The 20,814-nt window shown below is 43.6% G+C and overlaps 1 protein-coding gene across 1 annotated transcript in view; it reads right to left on the minus strand.

Annotated features, from left to right (window-relative positions):
• LOC119656560 (cation-independent mannose-6-phosphate receptor) overlaps positions 1–20,814 on the minus strand; it is a 532,053-nt gene that overhangs the window by 471,569 nt on the left and 39,670 nt on the right. The window contains exons 11-13 of the mRNA XM_038062941.1: positions 3,929–4,072; positions 3,665–3,847; positions 3,351–3,474 (exon numbers count right to left, since the gene is read on the minus strand). Of these exons, the coding sequence (XP_037918869.1) occupies positions 3,351–3,474; positions 3,665–3,847; positions 3,929–4,072 (451 nt within the window). The remainder of the gene's footprint in view (positions 1–3,350; positions 3,475–3,664; positions 3,848–3,928; positions 4,073–20,814) is intronic.

Here is a 20,814-nt window from a genome sequence, read left to right on the forward strand (position 1 = left end):
TATTTGCTGCTTATCAATCGGGGGGATAAAATCAAAATTGGATTCAGTTCTATGAATCCAATTCGAGGTTGAAACCAGTTCCTACGAAAGGAAGTACCTTACTTTTACCTTTGCTCAGTAACTTGAATTAGACCCAATCCAAACTCAATCCCAAAGAATTGACGACAAACACAAAGCGGATAACATCATTTCTTCTTCTTCTTTTGTTTCAGCCTTTGCCCCGTTCACAAATACTTGATCTGGATGCAATCGCGAGGCTTTTAAATCCCCATCCAGCGTATCAAGCCACCGTTGTTTAGGCCGGCTTTTTGGTCCTTTACCATCGACTTCGATGGACAGACTTGGCAAGTAAATTCTCGTTACCGTGAATTACGTGACCATACCATCGAAGATGCCTCTCTTGTAGTTCTTCCACGATCGGTTCAACCCCATAGCAATCACGGATATCCTCATTTCGGATGTAATCAAAACGTGTCACGCTACTAGTCCAACGCAACATCTTCGTCTCCATTACCGCAAGACCCTGTTGATTGTCTTCTGTAGTTGACCAACATTCAGAATCATAGAGAGCGACAAGACGGACAACATTGCGGTAAATTTCAGGTTGCGTTAATGTGTGAAGCTATTTCATAGCGCAGTTCTCCATGGGCTGATAGCGTTGACCCGATGTATTTAAATCGCTCAATTCTTGGCAGGTCACTGCCGCTGACAGTGATTGTGCCTGTTTCATGGGGATCGGTTGTCAAAATTCTGTTCTATTCAGATTCAATCTGAGACCGTGTTGCATGAGGTGATAACTCCATTTTTGGACAAGTTGCTCAAGATCATTTTTGCTAATAGATGCTAGGAAAACATCTACATTAAGCAGTGTATAGGGCACGGACGCTGGATGGCCCATGTGACGGTGTACATAACAAAAACAAAGAGGAGTAGTGAGGGGGCGCTTCCTTGATGAACATCAACAGAGACACAAAGCGGTTTTGATATTTGATACACCCGCCAGACTTCGTACTTTACTTTTTGGATCGTAGTGGAGCAATTGAACCCAGCGCACGAGTTCTTCTGACACTAAGTGTTGTCGTAGAGTATACCAGATGACATCGTGTGGTACACGGTCCAACGCTTTCTCTAGATCCAGAAACGCAATGTAAAGAGGACGATGCTTCTCACGGTGTTTCTTCATGAGTAACCGCGCAGTGTGTATTGCGTCAGTAGTTCCGCAGTCCTTGACCAATCCGACTTGATTCACGGTTATTTCAACGATTTCGCGAATACGGTTGTCAAGAATGCGTTCAAAAATGTTCATGGTATGGGAAAGTAATGGGATCGGACGGTAATTTGAACATTCTGCTGGACTACCTTCCTTTTTCCATATTGGAAGTGTGATACTTTCTTGCCAGTCAGATGGTAGTTATCCTTTGGCATCCGTAATTCGGGATACCGCCTAGAAAGAATATCATTCTTCCTTCGGTTTAGGCAGCGGCGGACCTCCAAGGATGTCGTTGGGCATGTCCTCATTGCCACACTAAAACACTTTCTTGCCAATCAGATGGTGTTTTACCTTCCTCAATAACCCGATTAAAGAATTCATTGAGCCACAGTATTGGGTCCCAGCTCTTCGCTTTCCAGAGCTTAGATGCGATGTCATCAGATCCTGTGACTTTCCCCGATTTCATTCGTTTTATTGCCTCCTCGACTTCAGTTGCGGTGACAGGTGGAACTGCTCCAAATGTTGGCAATGATTGTGGAAGTGGATTATGAGCAAATTCTTCAGTTAAAATATGATCGAAGTATTCTCACCATCTATCCGTCTCGGCTCGACGGTTAGTAAGCAAAGTACCGATCTTGCCATTAATGCACCAGAAGTGTTCGATATCCTGTGTGCGTTCGTTTCGGCTTTTGGCAAGTCGATGCAGATCTCTCTCGCCATTCCGAGTCCCCAGTTTATGGTAAAGATTTTTGTAAAGGGACACTCGGGTTAGTCATTTACTATCAAAGCTTTGTACCTGGTTTTACAAACAGTGCAGCTCCTTTTAATCGATTGGGAAGACAAGAAGTGATGTTCCAATGGGATGAAGAGTGGAAGAATGATTTTGAGAGGTTGAAGCGTTGAACTGGCTTTGCCCCCCATCTTGGCGTATCCGGAACTGAATAAGGAATTTGCATCAGTGACAGCTGCTAGTGGGGACTCTCTGAGAATGATACTGGAAAAGAAGGGACGACCCGTGGCTTGCGGTAGTTGGATACTAAACCAGGCGGAAAGGAATTACTCGACGAAAAAATTACCGTCTCTACCACTCAGGGAACCATTTGAGATTTTCATGGATCACAAGCCATGGAAGCGAATGCTGAAGGCTAGAGACGAAACGCTAATCAGAGTAGAGAAGTAAAATATGGAATGCGTGTAATTTGAGTAAAACCGTTCGACAGGAAGAGCCAGCAGTGTCGGGGTGTGTGAGTAAAACGTTCGAAGGGTCAGTTGGAGGTGAATGATGAAAGGGTCCTCAAGAAGAAGAAGATAAGGAAGAACTGATGCGGCCTAAATTGCCGGACAACCACGATGTGCAAGAAATAAGGAGTTTGGAGAGATGAGGGATCGGGACAAATACCTCAAGACGGCGACTCACGCCTGCAATAATACGTCCCACTCCGGAACAGTGCTGTATCCGATGGAAATAGTTTCAGCCCTTGAGCTGGTTTACAATGTTCGTAGGACACTCCAATTTCAAAAAGTTTATAAGAATACGAAGCAAATTTCGTCAGAAGCGAAGGAGTGGTCAAAGAGGAAGTACGATAAGAAGATGAACCCCTCCAGGTACACATTGGCGAGAGAGTCCTGCTATGCGCAAGATAGGGAACTGGGTTCTATCTTCCGGGGATGCCTGGTAGAATCGGTTTGCTTCCAAAGAGTAGAAGAGTTCGAATTTTGCTTTTTTTTGTGGATGGGACGTCATTTCGGTCGTTTCTATGTTTTGTCTTTCGCAGACTAGTCTCACGGATGATCTATTATTAGTTAGATAGTCAGGGTAAGGATAGTAAATTTTCGGACTCAGACGATGTATGGTCTCTAGTGAGAGGATCAGTCGGGAAAGGGTGTGGAGGATCGTAGTCCTGCATTAAAATCTAAGAATCTCAGTTCAACGCGATTTGTCCTAATAAGGTCTAGCCAAAGCTTACTAAAAAGATTTCCATTTAAGAAGAAGATTTTATAGGTTGCCAAATTGAAGGAATCCAGGAAGCAGTCGAATTGGCTTGAAACCCAGAAGTCGTACAGAAGAATCATTATGTTATTCTTTTCAGATTTTTCAGATGATTATTACTATTTATTACTTATAATAAAAATGGCTTACCTCCACTATTGCAGGACCCGGTTGTTACGAAGAATAATTTTACCACACTTTCCGAATAGTCAGCGAAAACGGTTTGATTCTGAGCACAAACATCGATGTCAAAAGATTTGGGTTTGGCCTCAACCTAAATGCATAAAAAATAATCCAAATAAAACTCATGAAACTTCCCAAGATAATGGGCGACATCTTAAATTTAACACGTACTAAAACGAATTTTCACTGCAAATTCCCTTCCCGTGAACGAGCAAGGAGGACATTACAGAAGCATAGCCCCGAAAACTTAATTCAACCATAAATTCTCATGTGAAACTTACCGTAATGATGCCATTATTTGTGAACTTTGCATTACGAAAATTGAAACTTTTCCCTGTTCCGACATTTGTAGCAATGCAAGTATCGGTGAAAAAGTTGCATTGTTGCGGCGGACATATAACACTTGTAAGCCAATCGAATTGATAGTGGCATTTGTTCACTATAGACTGCAAGATTGGGTTTCCCTGTCAAAGAAAAGGTCGAGTATTAAATAGAAATGGGAAATTTGTTTCATCCAAAGTTGAAATAGTCATAAGTGTACATACCCTTCCAGCGGCCAAGGCACATTTAAAATCGATTCTGGTAGACATTTTCTCAGATTCGTCAGCTGGACACTTGTCTCCGTAAATGTATTTCAACTGGACTTTGGAGTTGTATAAAGTGAGTGAGCTTGTTGGATACCCTAAACTCTGGAAAAGTATTATGAAAAGCATATGGTTAGTGGGAGGAGCACAAAATAAATGTAGCTTATTACACTTTAGCCCCTTATCATTCACACATATTCTTTGAGGAAAATCTATCAGTTGGGTTGGCAGCAAAGTGTTTGCGATTTTTTTAAGGATTTGTGTAAACATGTCTGTCTGTCACCCCCGGCAGGACCAATTGCCACGAAAATTTTTGAGAGCGTGTGATCTGTTGTTCCCTTTACATGCAGCAAATGGCGCCATTCTGTGTTGAGTTTAAGGAGGGGCATAAAATGTGGCCATGCGGGATATCAAATGAAAAGGCTCAATTAACTCTTTTCGAAACTGATTCCATATTTGATATTGGGTGAAACATAGGGGATTAAATGCCCCCCACCGTAACCTCTTGAGCCGGATTTTATCTACAACCTGACGGTCATGGTATCGCTCATAGATTTCGTCGTTATGTAGGCTACAGAATCGTTCATCCTCATGTAGGGGGCCAAAAATTCTTCGGAGGCAAGATCATTGTCTTGGACAGTAAGAGCTTTGACCCTATGGTGAGACGTTTCGAACAGAACAGTCTTTGTAAACTAAAATAGGCTCTGTTGGCTGCCAACAACCATGCGCGGATTTCATCGTCGTAGCTATAATTGGTTGTAATTTTCGACCCTAGATAAGAGAAATTATCAACGGTCTCAAAGTTGTAGTCTCTTATCTCTATTCTTCCTGCTTGACCAGTGCGGTTTGATGCTGTTGGTTGGTTGGGCTTTGGTGCTGACGTTGCCACCATATATTTTGTCTTGCCTTCATTGATGTGGATGAAGGCAGTTTGTACGTCTCGGGTCGTTCTTCCCATGATGTCGATATCGTCAGCATAGGCCAATAGTAGGGTGGACTTACGGGGAATCACACCACTCGCATTTACCTCAGAATCAAGGATCATTTTCTCGAGGGCCAGGTTAAAGAGGACGCACGAAAGGGCATCCCTTTGTCTTAGACCGTTGTTGATGTCGAATGGTCTTGAGAGTGATCCTGCTGCTTTTATCTGGCCCCGCACATTGGTCAGGGTCAGCCTAGTCAGTCTTATTAATTTCGTCGGGATACCGAGTTCTCCCATGGCCGTATACAGTTTTACCTTGGCTATACTATCATAGGCGGTTTTAAAGTCGATGAACATGTCCTTATTCCAACAGTTTTCCACAGCTAGCTGCAGAGAGAACATCTGATCTGTAGCAGATTTGCCTGGAGTGAAGTCTCTTTGGTATAAGCCAATGATGTTCTGAACGTATGGGCTATTCGGCCTAACAAGATAGCGGAGAATATCTTATAGATGGTAGTCAGCAACGTGATACCTCTATAATTGCTGCACTGTGTGATATCTCCTTTCTTATGTATAAGACAGATAATGCCTCTTTGCCAATCGTCAGGCATTGATTCGCTGTCCCACACTTTGAGCACAAGTTGATGAACCACTTGGTATAATTCGTCGCCTCCGTATTTAACCAATTCGGCTGTAATTCCATCGGCTCCTTACTTATGATTTTTAAGCCGATGCATTGCACGGACTCTTTCTTCTATACTTGGTGGTGGCAGTATTTGTCCGTCGCCTTCAGTTGGCGGGACCTCCAACTCGCCGATGTTCTGATTGTTCAGTAGTTCATCAAAATACTCAACCTATCGCTCTAATATGCCCATTCTGTCGGAAATCACATTTCCATCTTTGTCTCGGCAGGATGAGCATCGAGGTGTATAAGGCTTCATCCTGCTGACTTGTTGGTAAAACTTCCGCACCTGGTGCGGTTGTTCCCTGTATTTTTCAAGTTCACCCAGGCTTCCTTTTTCCGTCTTTGAAGTCGCTTCTCCGTTCGATCGAGTTCGTGATAAGTCTCTGCGCGTGCCCCCGTCCTTTGAGAATGCAACATTACTCGGTGTGAAGCATTCTTCCGTTACGTTGCTAGCTTACATTCATTGTCAAACCAGCCGTTCCGACTTTTTTTGCGGTTGGGGCCAAGTATCTAAGTGATATGTGGCCGTATTTATATGATATGTGTTCAGGTGATTGTGAAGATCATATTGCCCCCCCCCCACCCCTATATGTTCCGACATTCATCAAGGCTGAGAGGTGGTGGCGTTCGATCAACACGTGGTCAATTTGGTTGAAAGTGGTCCCGTCTGAATAGGCCCACGCGCTTTCCGCGCAAAAAAAATACTTCCAGCAACCATTTCGTGTGACACTGGTAATTGGATAATCCGTAGTCCGTTATCATTTGTATTTTGATGTAAACTATGGGAGCCAACATATCGCCTGAATACGGGCTCAGTCGCTACTTGGCTGTTAAAATTTCCAAGTACGATTTTGATATCATATCTGAGACAGGCTTCAAGGGTTCGTTCTACTCCCTCGTAGAAGCTGTCCTTCTCCGACTCTGCAGTCGCCTCTGTAGGGGAGTGAATGTTAATGAGGCTTATATTTTTCTAAATTTGCTTCGCAAGCGCAGAGAGCATAGCCGTTCGCTTATATTTTCAACGCCGATAACAGCAGGTTTCATTCTTTGGCTGACTAAGAAACCTACTCCGAGCACATGGTTTACTGGATGGCCGCTATAAAATATGGTGAAGCGACTCTTCTCCGGACAGCTGCATAAAAAGTGCAGGGCCGTCTCCTCCTCCTCCTCACATTGGCTGCATATAGCCGAAACCGCTACCGCAATCTTTTCCCTACTAGGGTTTTCATGTCCCACTTCATAAGGGACAACAAAAATGCCGCTCTAGTGGCCCTAGGCTCTTTCACAAGAATTTTCGCCTGCCGGCAAGAGTCCAAATTTCTCCACTCGGTTGCATGAATCCTTGCAATTTCACCCTTCAGAGTAGACTTCACTGTAGATGGTCGGATTCCAAGAGCTGGTTCTGGCCCCAACTTTGTGGATCCAGACCCTCGGCAAGCCAGTCTGTCAGCCTCCTCATTACCGGCGATGTTAGAGTGCCCCGACACCCACAGCAGGAATGTTTCGTTCAGTCGGCCAAGTTTCAGCAGCACCTGATAACAACTCCACACTAACTGGCTTGATATGTCGTTGCTATTTAGGGGTGATAATGCCGCCCGATTGTCGGAACAGATTCGAATGGTGCGACCCCTCCATTTTTGTCGCAGACATTCTTCTGCTGCCAATGAAATGGCATATATCTCCGCCTGGAATATGGTCGTCACTTTCCCGAGAGATCGGGCCAGTTCTATAATCGGATTCTCCGAGAACACCCCACCGCCCGATCCATCCTCCATGACTGACCCGTCGGTGAAGATTATTAGGTCTGTAATCTGAAAAGACTCATGGCCACTTGTCGACCATTCTTCTCTTTCGGTGATTACGACAGTGTATGTCTTTTCAAAGACGAATCTGCAAACCATATGATCGGTCGGCATCAGGGTTACCGGATGTTTTTCAAGGTATTTCCAGATAGACGCATGACTGTGTGATTGGCCGCCTTTCCATGCCCCAATGGTATCGAGCCTATATGCGTCGTTGGCTGCTTTCCGTTTCACCTCCAAGTAAATGGGGGGTAAATTTATAATAGCTTCAAGTGCCGTAGTCGGCGTAGTACTCATTGCTCCAGTAATACTTAAGCAACCAAGTCTCTGAATCTGCGTTAGCAGCTTCCTGCTGTTATCAAAGTTCAGTCTTGGCCACCAGACGATGCATGCATACATCAAAATGGGTTTTATTATGGATGTATACATCTAGTATATCCGTTTAGGTGAAAGTCCCCAGGTCTTACCTATCGCATTGCTACAGCACCAGAGCAATCTGCAGGATTTCTGATATTGTTCCTGGATATGATGCTTCCACGTTAACTTGGAGTCGAAATGTACTCCTAAGTACTTGACTGTTTGCGCCAGCTGGATTTTCACCCCTGCTAAGGTGGGTAGCGTATAGCTGCCCCACCTGACGTTCCTAGTGAACATAACTAGTCCAGTCTTCCTAGCGTTCACCGTGAGTCCATTGCGGAGGCACCAGCTGTGGATTTCATGCAGAGCTGCATTCAAGCGGTCACATACTGTGTCCGCAAACTTGCCGGTAATTATTAAGGCTAGGTCGTCCGCAAATGATTGCGCGAAGACTTTTTGTCCTCCAGGAGCCACAGCAGGGTATCCATTACCAAGAGCCATAACAGTGGAGAGCGAACCCCTCCCTGTGGGCAGCCCCTGAGATATCAATAGACTTCTGGCCGACTGATATGTGGATTTTTCTCCAGTCTAGCATGTGAAGCATCCAACTGATTAGCAGCGGTTCGATTCCATGCTGTCTTGCCGCATCACAAATTGCCGCGAATGAGGCATAATTGAAGGCACCTTCGATGTCCATGAATGCGCCTAAGGTGTATTCTTTTGCGGACATCGCCTTTTCAATTTTTGCCGTAAGTTCATGAAGTGCTGTCTCCGTGGATTTGCCTTCCTGGTAGGCGTGAAGTGGCCACTTAGAAATGTGTGTATCCCTTATGAACCGACCTACTAGTCTTTCTAGTCCTTTTAGCAGAAAGGATGCTTGGCTGATCGGTCGAGAGCTTTTTGCGTCTGTATAGGTGTGTTTTCCTGGTTTGGGAATGAATAACACCTTCACCTCACACCATTTAGGTGGAATATAAGCGTGTGCTAGGCATGCGCGATATATATTCCGAATGTGTAGATCCAGGGCATCCATTCCTTCCATTACTAGCGCAGGGATGATGCCATCCGGACCTGCCGACTTGTATCTATGGAACGAGTTAAATGCCCATTTTACTCGCTACAGTGATGTGCATGCCAGATTCCAGTCTCTCGGTTGAGAGCTGTATGCACCTGTTGGCCCCGAGATTAGATTTTGGATGCTGCCTGGGAAGTGGGTTCATTACCCAAATTTAGGATCTGCAAATCGGTTCCTACTTGATACTCCTGTAGTCTCGATCCTCTTACATTGATGTTCGAACTTCCCTAGCGTATGTATATATCACATCCTGCTATTACCCCCATGCCTCTACTTTTGGTATATTGGATCTGATGTATGTTCCACTGGGAACGTCTTCTGCATCATAGGGAAAATATGCAGAGCACCATAGTATCTCTTTATTTCCCTGTTGACTTTTTATGGTTAGCTTAGCCGATGTAGTGCTTAGCCTATGTGGGCCATCACATAGGTCGTTAACCAAATTAGCCTGGAAGTCTTTCGAGACTACCATGCAGGTGCGGGATCGATCGCTTCCATTGGCATACAATAGGTCAACATGTTGGAAGTTTAGACTCCTGACTAACCCACCAACAACCCACGGTCCTTGTATGTAGTATATACTGAGTCATGTTTTCTCAATGCCTTCTGATTCTCGGATTCCCATACATCGGTTTGGCAGAAAACCAGAAGAATCCGTATCGAGATATACTGACGTCTTCTACACCGATGTGTGAAAAACAGAACCAAAACCCAGAGTCTACTTTTCGAATAAAAACGGGAAGTTGGTGGTGTAAAGGGAAATGAAATCTCAGATGCTTTACCAAAGGAGAGTTTAATATTCCCTATGTCCGGACTAGAACCAGCAATTGAGGGGTCAGTACCATTGACTAATGCTGCTATCGAAAACTGGGAACAAGCTTCTCGTAATGGCAGATGGCAAAGCCCTAATGGTGCTAATCACACAAAACTTTTCACATCAGAGTGAGACAAACATACTGCAAAGTTTATCATGTCGAAAAGCAGGACAACTTGCAGAAGTTTTGTGGGCGTTCTGACTGGTTATAATTCACTAACTGGTCATATGTTCAGAATAGAAATCCTTCAAGAGGATACGTGTCTATCCTGTAATCAGGAAGGGGGATCCACGGAACATTTTCCATGTGAATGCCCCGCCTATGGACCATCAGCCATCGGATTTTTGGCGCTGGTCCAACTGCAACGGGTAGTATCACATCCCCTAACGGAAATCCTGTGATACACAAACGAAACCGAATCCGTGATATTCCGTTAAATGGAGGGAATCGGGTATAATGGGCCACCCGGATTTGAGTGTTCAAAGGTTGTGCCTGTCCGCACCTCATACGCACCCACATAGATATATACCTTACAATGCCCAACCGCAAATCATCCCTTGAGTAAGTAAGTAATTTCTCCTATCTAGGATCGAAAATCACAACCGATAACAACTACGATTGCTGGCAGCCAACAGAGCCTATTTCAGCTTACGAAAATTTTTCTGCTCGAAACATCTCACCAAAGAGTCAAAGCTCTCATTGTACAAGATTGTACAATGATCTTGCCAATTCTCCTGTATTCCTCGGAGACTTGGGTTCTTAGCAAGAAAAATTGCGAACTCTTGGCCGCGTTCGAGAGAAGAATCCTCCGAAGAATTTTTCACCCCTATATGCAGATGGACTATTGCGTAGCCTATATAAGGACGAAATCTATGAGCGATACCATGACCGTCAGGTTTTAGTTGAAATCCGGCTCAACAGGTTACAGTGGGCGGGTCACTTAATCAGTATGGATGAGGTTGATCCAGCCCGGAAAGCCTATAAAGGCAATATCTATGGTAGAAAAAGAAGACGAGGCAGACCCAGCCCGAGATGGAGCGATGGCGTAGGTCAGGACGCCAGACAGTTTTTAGGGATATCGAATTGGTGGACCTCGGCGCAAAACCGGGATGTCTGAGTTCCTTATTAAGGCAGGCCTAGACCGGATACCGGTTGTTGCGCCGTTGATGATTCACATATACATTTTAGATATCCGCAGTCACTTACGAATCAACCTAATCATTTCCGAAATACAGGCAAACGGTGACAATTTAAAAAATCTCCAAACTCTCTGATAACAATAAAGGATCCAATAAACGATCCCATAACTAACTCGCATATCCATGGCACACATTTTCGTTGAGATGTTTATAATATCATTTAAAGAAAACCGAAAGTATCCGAAATGAAATACCACTCATGCCAACAAATCACATCGGATCCTTCATAAAAAAATATATCTGGCATTTTGTATGTACATATATATATTTTTTTCATTTTTCCACATTTTGTCATCCTTTTTTTACATTTCAACCATATCCGAATGTGATAAGTAAATTTCTTCATGTATAAAATTGAGTGTTTTTATGTATCCTCCCAAACCGATCTCCTTTCAAGATGCGGCATTGGTAGTAGAACATGGGACTACATCAGGGTTGGGAGCGATTGAATAATTTTATGTTCAGGCAAAGTAAAAGATGAGAACATTAATCTTCCTTAACGACTTTTGAGTGGCTTGCCTTGGAGGAAATCTCCTTATCGCTAAACAGGAATCCTGTTTACATTACAGAAGCATCATGACAAGCAAGGGAGGATTTAGGACGAGTGAAATTTATACATATAGGAAATAAAGCACTCAATTTTTATTATTGTGCAAATTTTTGATTGCGATGAGCACGGGGTATGGGGAAACGGATCGATCTTTATTTTTACGATTTCTCCTTGGCAATCAATTTTTCGTGGAGAAAAATGGAGTGTCAGAAATTCAAGGAAAATTTGATTACTTTTAGGATTTCAATCGATATTAATTGAAGACTGCCCCAAGTGTGTCATGGATTTTTTTAAATATATTAAGTAATACGAAATATTTGTTAGAAGTAGGGCAAATGTAAGACAGGGCGCTAAAAATTGAAGCAACTTCCAAGTACCGACTGACACTGCCTCTAAAACTAGCAGTAATACTAATCCTGGCATATAGCCAATGTAATGAGCCAAACAAATCTGTTTTTAGAAAGTAACTTTGAAGAGAAGAACTCGACCTGCTGTTTACATCTCTCCTCACGAGTAACTAGGCGGGGGAGGGGTTCATCCCCCTACATGCAAAAGGGGTGTAATTTTTTTCAACATATTTGTTGCCATTTAAGATGTTAAACAAAAGGTCTCCATTGCACTTTATGAAGCAGGTTTTCATTATCACGTCCTTTGCGAATAACGAAAGTCGAGGGTCAAAAAGTCCAGCCTGAAAGAAATAACCCAGCCGAAAAATTTGAAAAGAACATGATGATGCCCTCACATGATCCCTAGCCCTAAAAAACGGAAGTAGTTATCCTGACTAAAAAGAGAATTCCGACCCTGCGTCCCATATCGTTCGGCGAGTCGATAATCGAGTCAAAACAAGCAGTAAAGTACCTCGGGTTGACTCTTGACTCAAAGATGAGCTTTTTTGAGCAGGTCTAGCAGGCGACGTCTCCTGATGAGTTTAACGCAGTCTATCCTGCTCTACGGCAGAGATGTGGGCTGGCGCTCTTGGTAAGGAGGTATATCGTAAACATCTCGCGCAAGTACAGAGACGGGAAACTTTGCGGGTGGCGTCTGTGTATCGCACTGTCTCTGAACCGGCCGTGATGGAGATCGCGGGAGTGATTCCCTTTGCCCTTCTTGCTAAGGAGCGTCAAGCCATATACCAGCGCAAGAGAGATGAGCCAAGGGAGGGTGTTGCTCGGGAAGAACAGCAACGCACCCTAGACGAGTGACAGCTCTCTTGGCAAAATCAAAAGAGACAGATAAACTGCACTGCTCATCGGCAACTTAGGTGCGCGGCTGAATAGGAAGCATGGTGAGACTGACTATTTCCTTACCCAATTTGTAAGTGGGCATGGAGGTTTTCAGTCTTACCTGCACAAGATTCGAAAGGCGCGATTTCCGGATTGTGTGTTTTGCACTGGAGTTTTGGGCCACGCCCAACACACCTTTTTTGTGGAAGGTAGGATGGGATTCGTCAGCAGCTCTATTTAAACATAGAGGATCTCTCTCCAGACAACATTGTTGAGAAGATGCTGAGGAGCGCTGGTAGGTGAAGCCGTGTTGCCCATTATGTTCGGGTCCTTCCCGCTGCAAAGAAGAAAGAGTTGGACCGGTGGAAGAGCCGGACGGCAGGGGGTTCCTTGAACTGACAGTTCACTCCCTCCTCTCCCCTCCCATTGGTGAAAGGAATTCCCTGATTTGAAGGCTCCGCAATGCGGGCCGAAGTAATGTGACAAACGGTTCCAGACTAGCTCTCTGACGATACGGAGGTGTTTACTTGGTAATCCTCCGACGTACCGAACCGGAAGTGCGTAAATGCATTCACTTCCCTACCCCCAAAAATAGCTCTAAAAAGTACCTCCCATCTCGATATTGATATTGACATATTTTGTAAATTTACTGGAAACCCTGGTTAAGCCCATTCCATTATTTGTAATAATATAAATGATTACGTTGGGCAACATGTCATATGGTTTGATGGGAATTCTGCAATTATCAACGACGTTATATTACGTAAAAACCTTTTCTGCATAAATTTGCTGTACTTTCCGCTCGAGCAGCATTCTCGAAAACGGCTGAACCGATTTACATATAATTTTATACATATAGTCACGTCAAATTCCTTTCAAACATGTGGGGTGCCAAATAAAAAGCAAAATACTGTGAGAAAAATAATTTTGGAAAAATATATGTGACGTCAATTAAAATCGTAGGACGAATATTTAGTTAGAATATTTGATAACAGATGACTTGGGTGTAGGTAAAAAGTTCGGTGGCAAAGTAGTTTTCTAGCAAAGTATTCGCTTACCTTTCTGGGATATTCAGCGTGATATAAAGGCTCGGAGCTTCTTCGCCGGAGTCCCCCAGGAAAATCCCTCCCATAATAATATAAAATATATGACAACTACTGCGAAATCTGGAAGAAATGAGGTTGAAACCCTTAAACACAAGAGTGCAGATAGAACCCTCATGTTCGCCGAGTTCGTCGAGGACCATGAGAAAATCTTTACTCTTTTTTGACAGTCCTTGATTATTCAAAGCCTTTCACTGCGAAATAGGGGCAACCGATATTCTGTCGGGAACCATAGCCAAATACCCCCGGCTTAGAATACGTTCGATCGGTATCTTTGTGACTAAAAATAACAAAGCTCTCCTCTTGGAGAACCCTAAGCTCCCTATTAAATAAGAATCAGAATTATTCATTGAATCTTACGAGCCCTAAGCCGTAAGACTCTCCCAAAAACGGCTGCTCAACCCACTCCTAAATGCAAATGCATTCTGCGAATCGGTTCCATCCATTAAAGTCTAAATACCTTATCTTCGGTAGCGACTTCAACTCGTGGCGCGCCTCTCGGAGGGATGCGGCAGACAAAAGAAATAGATAAACACTATATCCAGGATTTTTTCAGGTCAATCGACTTTGAGACTTTGTCCCTGAATCCTCTCACATAACCTTCTAGATAACTCACCCTTGACTACCTCCAGCCGTCTGAAGAAACAAAGCAAAGCTTTCAGATTTTAAAACCCTGTCAGGCATGCCCGATCACTATACTATGCAAGTTAAACTGTCCTCGTCCTCCACACTTTGAAAGCGAATAATGACAACTGTCAGGCCTTTCGCTCAAAGAAACTGGAATAAATTCAAATCAGAGCCAGCACCCTTGTAACTTGTCGGATAAAGAAATCGATGAAACAGTTTGGCTCCAGGTGTCATACACGCAGAAGCTTGTTATAGTCAACGAGTTTCAGTACAACTCATTCCCCCACAACATAATGCAACACCTGAAGATCAGACAGATTTGACGCAGAAATCTCAAGGGCGTTTTCCATAAACACGGGAATAGATTTGATGCTGGATGTAAAACATTGCTCGCCCGAACCAATTGCCTCAGTACGTTAATCCGGAAAGTGGTGGTGAATTCCCCATAGCATAGAGCTATCCCGCAAATAAGCAAATTTGATATCGGTCAAAACATATTCCAAGACATAAATAGGCTCACCGGAAAGCAGAAATACCACAAATTCGTCTTAACTAAGAGGCTATCTCCTGGAATTCAAAGCTTCATCATCAAAGGGTACCTTTAGTGAGCCAGATAATTTTAGGTCCATCGTTTTATAACCTTGGGCAAACTATTTAAGTGATCGTGGATAACCGCGTTGGCATAGCATTGAGAAATAGACACCATAATTTCTGATCAGTGTAGATTCCAATTCAAACACTCTACTCAGCACGCTCTAAGCTACCTCCAAGATATCGTGACTACCCGACTAAACGGACTCATTTATAAATTAATTGAAATTCAGTTCCCTACCCCTATCATAAGACTTACCTTCATTTTTTTTCGAGAATAAACACTTAAATGTTAGCTTTGGAAATGATGTTTTCGATCTCGGGCCGGTGACATCTGGAATGCCGCGAGGATCCGTTTCTGGCCCAACACTGCATAAGAGTTAGAAGTCTTTTTTTACGGATTCGAGGGAAAGACAGAAAGAAACGTTCTTTCACTGTTCCTGGTCCACGGACCCCTTTGCTCTAGGCTGGTACCCAAATTTCGTCCGAGACAGAGGCAACTCATCAGACGCTACCCTCCGTCCACTGCCCTCGGAGCAGCATGACCGAAGTGGTTACAAAGTGTTGCTTGCCCCTTAATATACAATCGATAACACAGTATCGGTATGAATTACATTCACAACGAAACTGTCAAGCTAAACATTGATCTACTGCGAAGACCACAACCAACTAAAGTCCTTGATCAAAAGACAGAGGCCAGCAAAAGTACATCTAAGGTCAGTATGTCAGACATCAGGAAGGGGGCAGGCCTATGAAGCGCAAGACCCAAATTGTATCTGCGCTATCTAAAGGGAGGCCTGGAATCAAAAGAAGCCCTTAAAATGGCTAAGGGTAAAGCTAAGAATTCAACGGCGGAACCAAAAAGGAGGGGAGCATCGGAAATCAGTTCGCAAGAGGGAAATGTTCCCAAGCAACCTAAAATCGGAATCCAAGAGGGAGCTATTCAGTGGAGGGCAGCTGATTGACTATACTGTCCAAGTTATTTCGAAAGCAAATACTCACTCTTACAAAAAAATTATCGAAGATTTTGTCCCCATGCAAATGTGCAAGCGATGGAGTGCAGAGCTCATATTCGCCAGCATACGCTTTCGACCAAGTCTTATACTAGAAGACTGCGCGATAAAGGCCACGGCGCAATGGATTAGAGCCTTAATTGACAAATTCTGGAGATGATATTATATAACAGGGCACACATGGTAACCTTAATTGCCTGATTACCTTCACAAAATCACAACAATGGAAACGGAGGATCTTCTTGACCTTTTAATTGCTGAGAGCAAAGATCTTCATAAGCGGGTCTGGGAACTCTTCAGAAACAAGGTAGAGCTCAAAAGCAAACTCGAATCAACTACAGATTTTACAACATCCTACCAAGCCTACCAAAATTCCGGAGGAATTGCGAAAAGCATAAAGGTAAAAAGGCAGGAACGAACAGGAAAGTGGATCTGCTCCCACTAAAGAGAGAAAGGTTGGCGATCTAAACCTGAATCTTTTAAGCCTCAAAACTGACAGCGAGACACAAGGAAATGCTATGTAGAAGGAGAGGAGAGTGTAACTTCGGTATTGGAGAAGAACTGCAATTATTGACGGAGCCGGCGGGCAGCACTGAGATAAGTAAGCCTCCATTTTGTGAAAAAAAATTTGCAGTAATTGCATCTGCAGTAATTGGACCAGGCTAAGGGGCATCACAATTGTAGAGCACAATACAGCCACGCAATTCTCCAGCATAGTAGAGAAGAATGCGTTCTATGAGCAGTTAAACGCAGTTCGGAAGAGATTTCCTAAAAGTGACATAGTCATCGTGATGGGGGAACACGATCTTAGGAACTATAACGGTAATGATGGGAGGCTTATGGATTTCTGCGGCTTCCACCGCCACGTCATTGGTAACCTATTGTTCAAACAAAGACCATGCCATCAGGTTAGTTGGGCTTCAACTAACCGACATCGTACGACCAATCAGATTGACCACTTTGCGATCAACAGTAGATTTAGGAGTTATCTCCTGGATGTGCGTAACAAGAGGGGCACTTGTACCAAAACCACCACCACCACCACCACGTTCTTCTAAACAGAAGAGAAATCATCACGGTCATCAATGCACTCAAATGGAACAGAACTGCTCGACGTGACGGCATCCCCGCAGAGTTATTTATGGCCGCTCCTGCAGTTTCTGTAGATCTGCTACTTTCACTTATGCGGAAAACATGTCAATCTAAGATCTTTCCCAGGGAGTAGAAAAAGGATATGATCGTTAAGATTCCAAAGAAGAGCACACGTTTTGTATGCGAAAATTGGAAGGTATCTGCGTGCTCCCTACCGACACAAAGATAATAATCAAAATAATACTGGAACGCATGAAAGAACATCTCGAAACCTGACCGATCCAGAGCAGGCTGGTTTCCGATCTGGATCCTCCTGCATCGACCACATCAACACTCTACAGATCATTTTGGAACGGTGCGTGGATTTTAGATTTCTGCTTCTCCTGCTCTGCGTTCATTTTGAGCAGGCTTTCGATAACGTCAGCAGGGAGTATATCTAGAAAATGAACAGCCTTCGTCCCCACCTGCAAGCAGCGTATCATCGGGATATGCTGGCCTGGTATTATTTCGGACAATGAACAGCACAGGCCAAACCCGTGGACAAATCAATTAGAAGGCGGAACGGTCAACTAGTAGGTTCATTTTGAAAGTAAGCAAAATGGATCCTTTTCGCCCTAGATTTTTAAGACCAATTTGCCTGACATCTTTTGTACATAAAACAGTGAAGGTGTTAGACAACCACATTCGAACTTACATTCCCATAGGTAATCCTTTAATCTATGTTAACGTGCTTATCGGCCAGAACGGTCAACCTAAACTGTCCGGTATCAGCTGAAGGATTAATACATTCAATTCTAGTTGTTGTTGATTTTTGTTTGTCCCTTGGAACCCGGTAGGCTGACATTCTACCACCGACGAAGTGCACCAACAGGACCAATGGCAAACACTTATACCAATGTTGCCAGAAACACACTATCGTCCTTGGCCAAAAGACCAAACACAAATTTATTAAATTCAATTCTTTATTATAGAACAAACACTTTAGTGCCAGAGCATATACGGGCAGGCTGGACATGTATTATAATCTAACTCTAGCCTTCTTAAAGAAATGCCACTACGTGATGGGAAAGCGCAGTTTATTTGAGTAATTTGCAGGTACGGAGAGAGTCTGTAATGATGGCAATCTTCTCCGCACCCATTGTGAAGGCTACATTTATGACCTGAAGAACGGCGAAAAGTTCAGTAGCCAGGATCGCACTCACTTTCAAAGAAAAGCGTGAGACATGCGTCCCCTCAAGACCAACTATAACGTCCGACGCAAGGAAAGACTTATAGATCAAGGACAGATCACTGTCAGCATCAGGGTTCTGCATCACCAATTGATAGGTTTTAGGATTCCTATCCTTTAATTTAAGAAGTTCTTTGGCTGCCAGAAGAGGCCTTCTGAAACAGAATAATAGCTCCTTGGTCAAAGCAAATACCTGGTATAAGAGGATGGTTCTGCTCAACCCCAAACATCTCTCAGGATACAAATAGACATTGAGTTGAGTTTGTTTTCAAAGTATCATACTTTGGAGCGTTCACAGTGGAAGTGGCGACATACTCTATGATGGGTCTTACCAAACATCTGTAAAGCGCCTTTTGAAATGTGAGACCCCAAGAAAAACCGGTTGAAAAATTAATCAACCAACCAGCTTTGAGGGTTTTAGAAATAACAGAATTCAAGTGGTCTCTTACTGAGCACGTCCTCGTTATCCCCCTACCTAAAAAGGTGATGGATTTAACATGGTTGACGGTATGATCATTAATTTTAATGAGGAGGGTGTTACTCTGCTTCTTTAGAATGAGATAAATTTGGATGTGCCTATAAAACAATTTCAGCGGGAAACGGAATTTTGACATTATACCACTCAGCGTCGCCAAATCAACCTTCTCATAAGAATTCTTCACATTCAGCACCACATCCAATAATTGCTGACCCTTGCTTTTAGGGATCGAAATGTGTAATAAGACATCATTGATGCAGGCAGAAGTGGATTTCCCGGCAGAAGAGACACAACAATTTGCAGGTAGAACTTTGTATTCATCAATGAATTTATTAATTCGAAACTTGATCATTGAATTAACCAGTTTGGCAAGTACATTATTGAGAGCAATTAGGCGGTAATTAGCCAACAATTAGACCTGTCCTCAGGCGGACTTAACTTAATATTGTCAGACCCAGGGACAGAGACACGCTTGTGCCTAAACAAGGCAATAGTTAGTTCTTCTTCTGAGAAGGACTTAGAAACTGTCAGATATTTAAGTACATTGGGGAGAGAGGGAATGGGGAGGGCTATACTGCCCACCCAGCATTTCAAGATACTTTTCTAGGGTCCAAGCACGGGGATTTGTCATTAATGTAGTTTCCAAAACCGTTCATGGATTTCCAGAAGGACTTCATATCCTTTATTACAGTTAAGTCAGTCCAAATCTCAAGCCATTGTTCCCTCTTTGCATCTGCGACAACCATATTCCATAAAGAGGAGTAAATTTGTAGTGTTTGACATTCGTTATTTTAATTAAAATGGAGATATCTACTTGTGGCTTTATGTTTTGAATTTAGGAGAAACATTAAGCAACTGCGTGGAGATGCAAATGGGAGTGTAGTGACGATTGGATATTTTATCCATAATCGCATTCCACTTCAAGGAATGACTAGAGACTTAAGAGACTAAAGAAATAGCATTGTGTTCGTCTTTGGAAGTCAAAGGGGTGTCCGACAAAACATCGTATGTAAGGATATGAGACACCCTATTCCGCAAAGGAGCGGAAAGCCCCCTGACATTCTCGATAGGTGGAATGCAAGAGAAGAGGCAAATAGAAGAACCGACAGATATGGACTCTATTGTCGTAAACAGCCTTGAGAATTGATTGTCCAGAGGGGGCGGGCAGTGTTTGGGTCTAGTAATGGATCATCATCAACGGCGCAACAACCGGTATCCGGACTAGGCCTGCTTTAATAAGGAACTCCAGACATCCTGCTTATGCGCCGAGGTTCACCAATTCGATATCCTTAAAAGCTGTCTGGCGTCCTCGCCTACACCATCGCTCCATCTTAGGCAGGGTCTGCCTCGTCTTCTTTTTCTACCATCGATATTGCCCTTATAGACTTTCCGGGTGGGATCATCCTCATCCATACGGATTAAGTGACCCGCCCACCGTAACCTATTGAGCCGGATTTTATCCACAATCGAACGGTCATGGTATCGCTCGTAGATTTCGTCATTGTGTAGGCTACGGAATCGTCCATCCTCACGCAGGGGGCCAAAAATTCTTCGGAGGATTTTTCTCTCGAACACAGCCAAGAGCTCGCAAGTTTTGAGCACTGGCAAGATCATAGTCTTGTACAGTAAGAGCTTTGACCCTATGGTGAGACGTTTTGAGCGGAACAGTTTTTGTAAGCTAAAATAGGCTCTGTTAGCTGACAACAACCGTGCGCGGATTTCATCATCGTAGTTGTTATCGGTTGTGATTTTCGACCCTAGATAGGAGAAATTGTCAACCGTCTCAAAGTTTTATTCTCCTATCCTTATTCTTCCTGTTTGACCAGTGCGGTTTGATGTTGTTGGTTGGTTCGTCTTCTGTGCTGACGTTGCCACCATATATTTTGTCTTGCTTTCATTGATGTGCAGCCCAAGATCTCGCGCCAATCGCCGCCTGCTCGATCTAGATGAAGGCGGTTTGTACATCTCGGGTGGTTCTTCCCATGATGTCGATATCGTCAGCATAGGCCAGTAGTTGGGTGGACTTAAAGAGGATCGTACCGCTTGCATTTACATCAGCATCACGAATCACTTTCTTGAGGGCCAGG

The sequence above is a fragment of the Hermetia illucens genome, chromosome 5 (assembly GCF_905115235.1).
Source record: "Hermetia illucens chromosome 5, iHerIll2.2.curated.20191125, whole genome shotgun sequence".
Classification (NCBI taxonomy): Eukaryota; Metazoa; Arthropoda; class Insecta; order Diptera; family Stratiomyidae; genus Hermetia; species Hermetia illucens.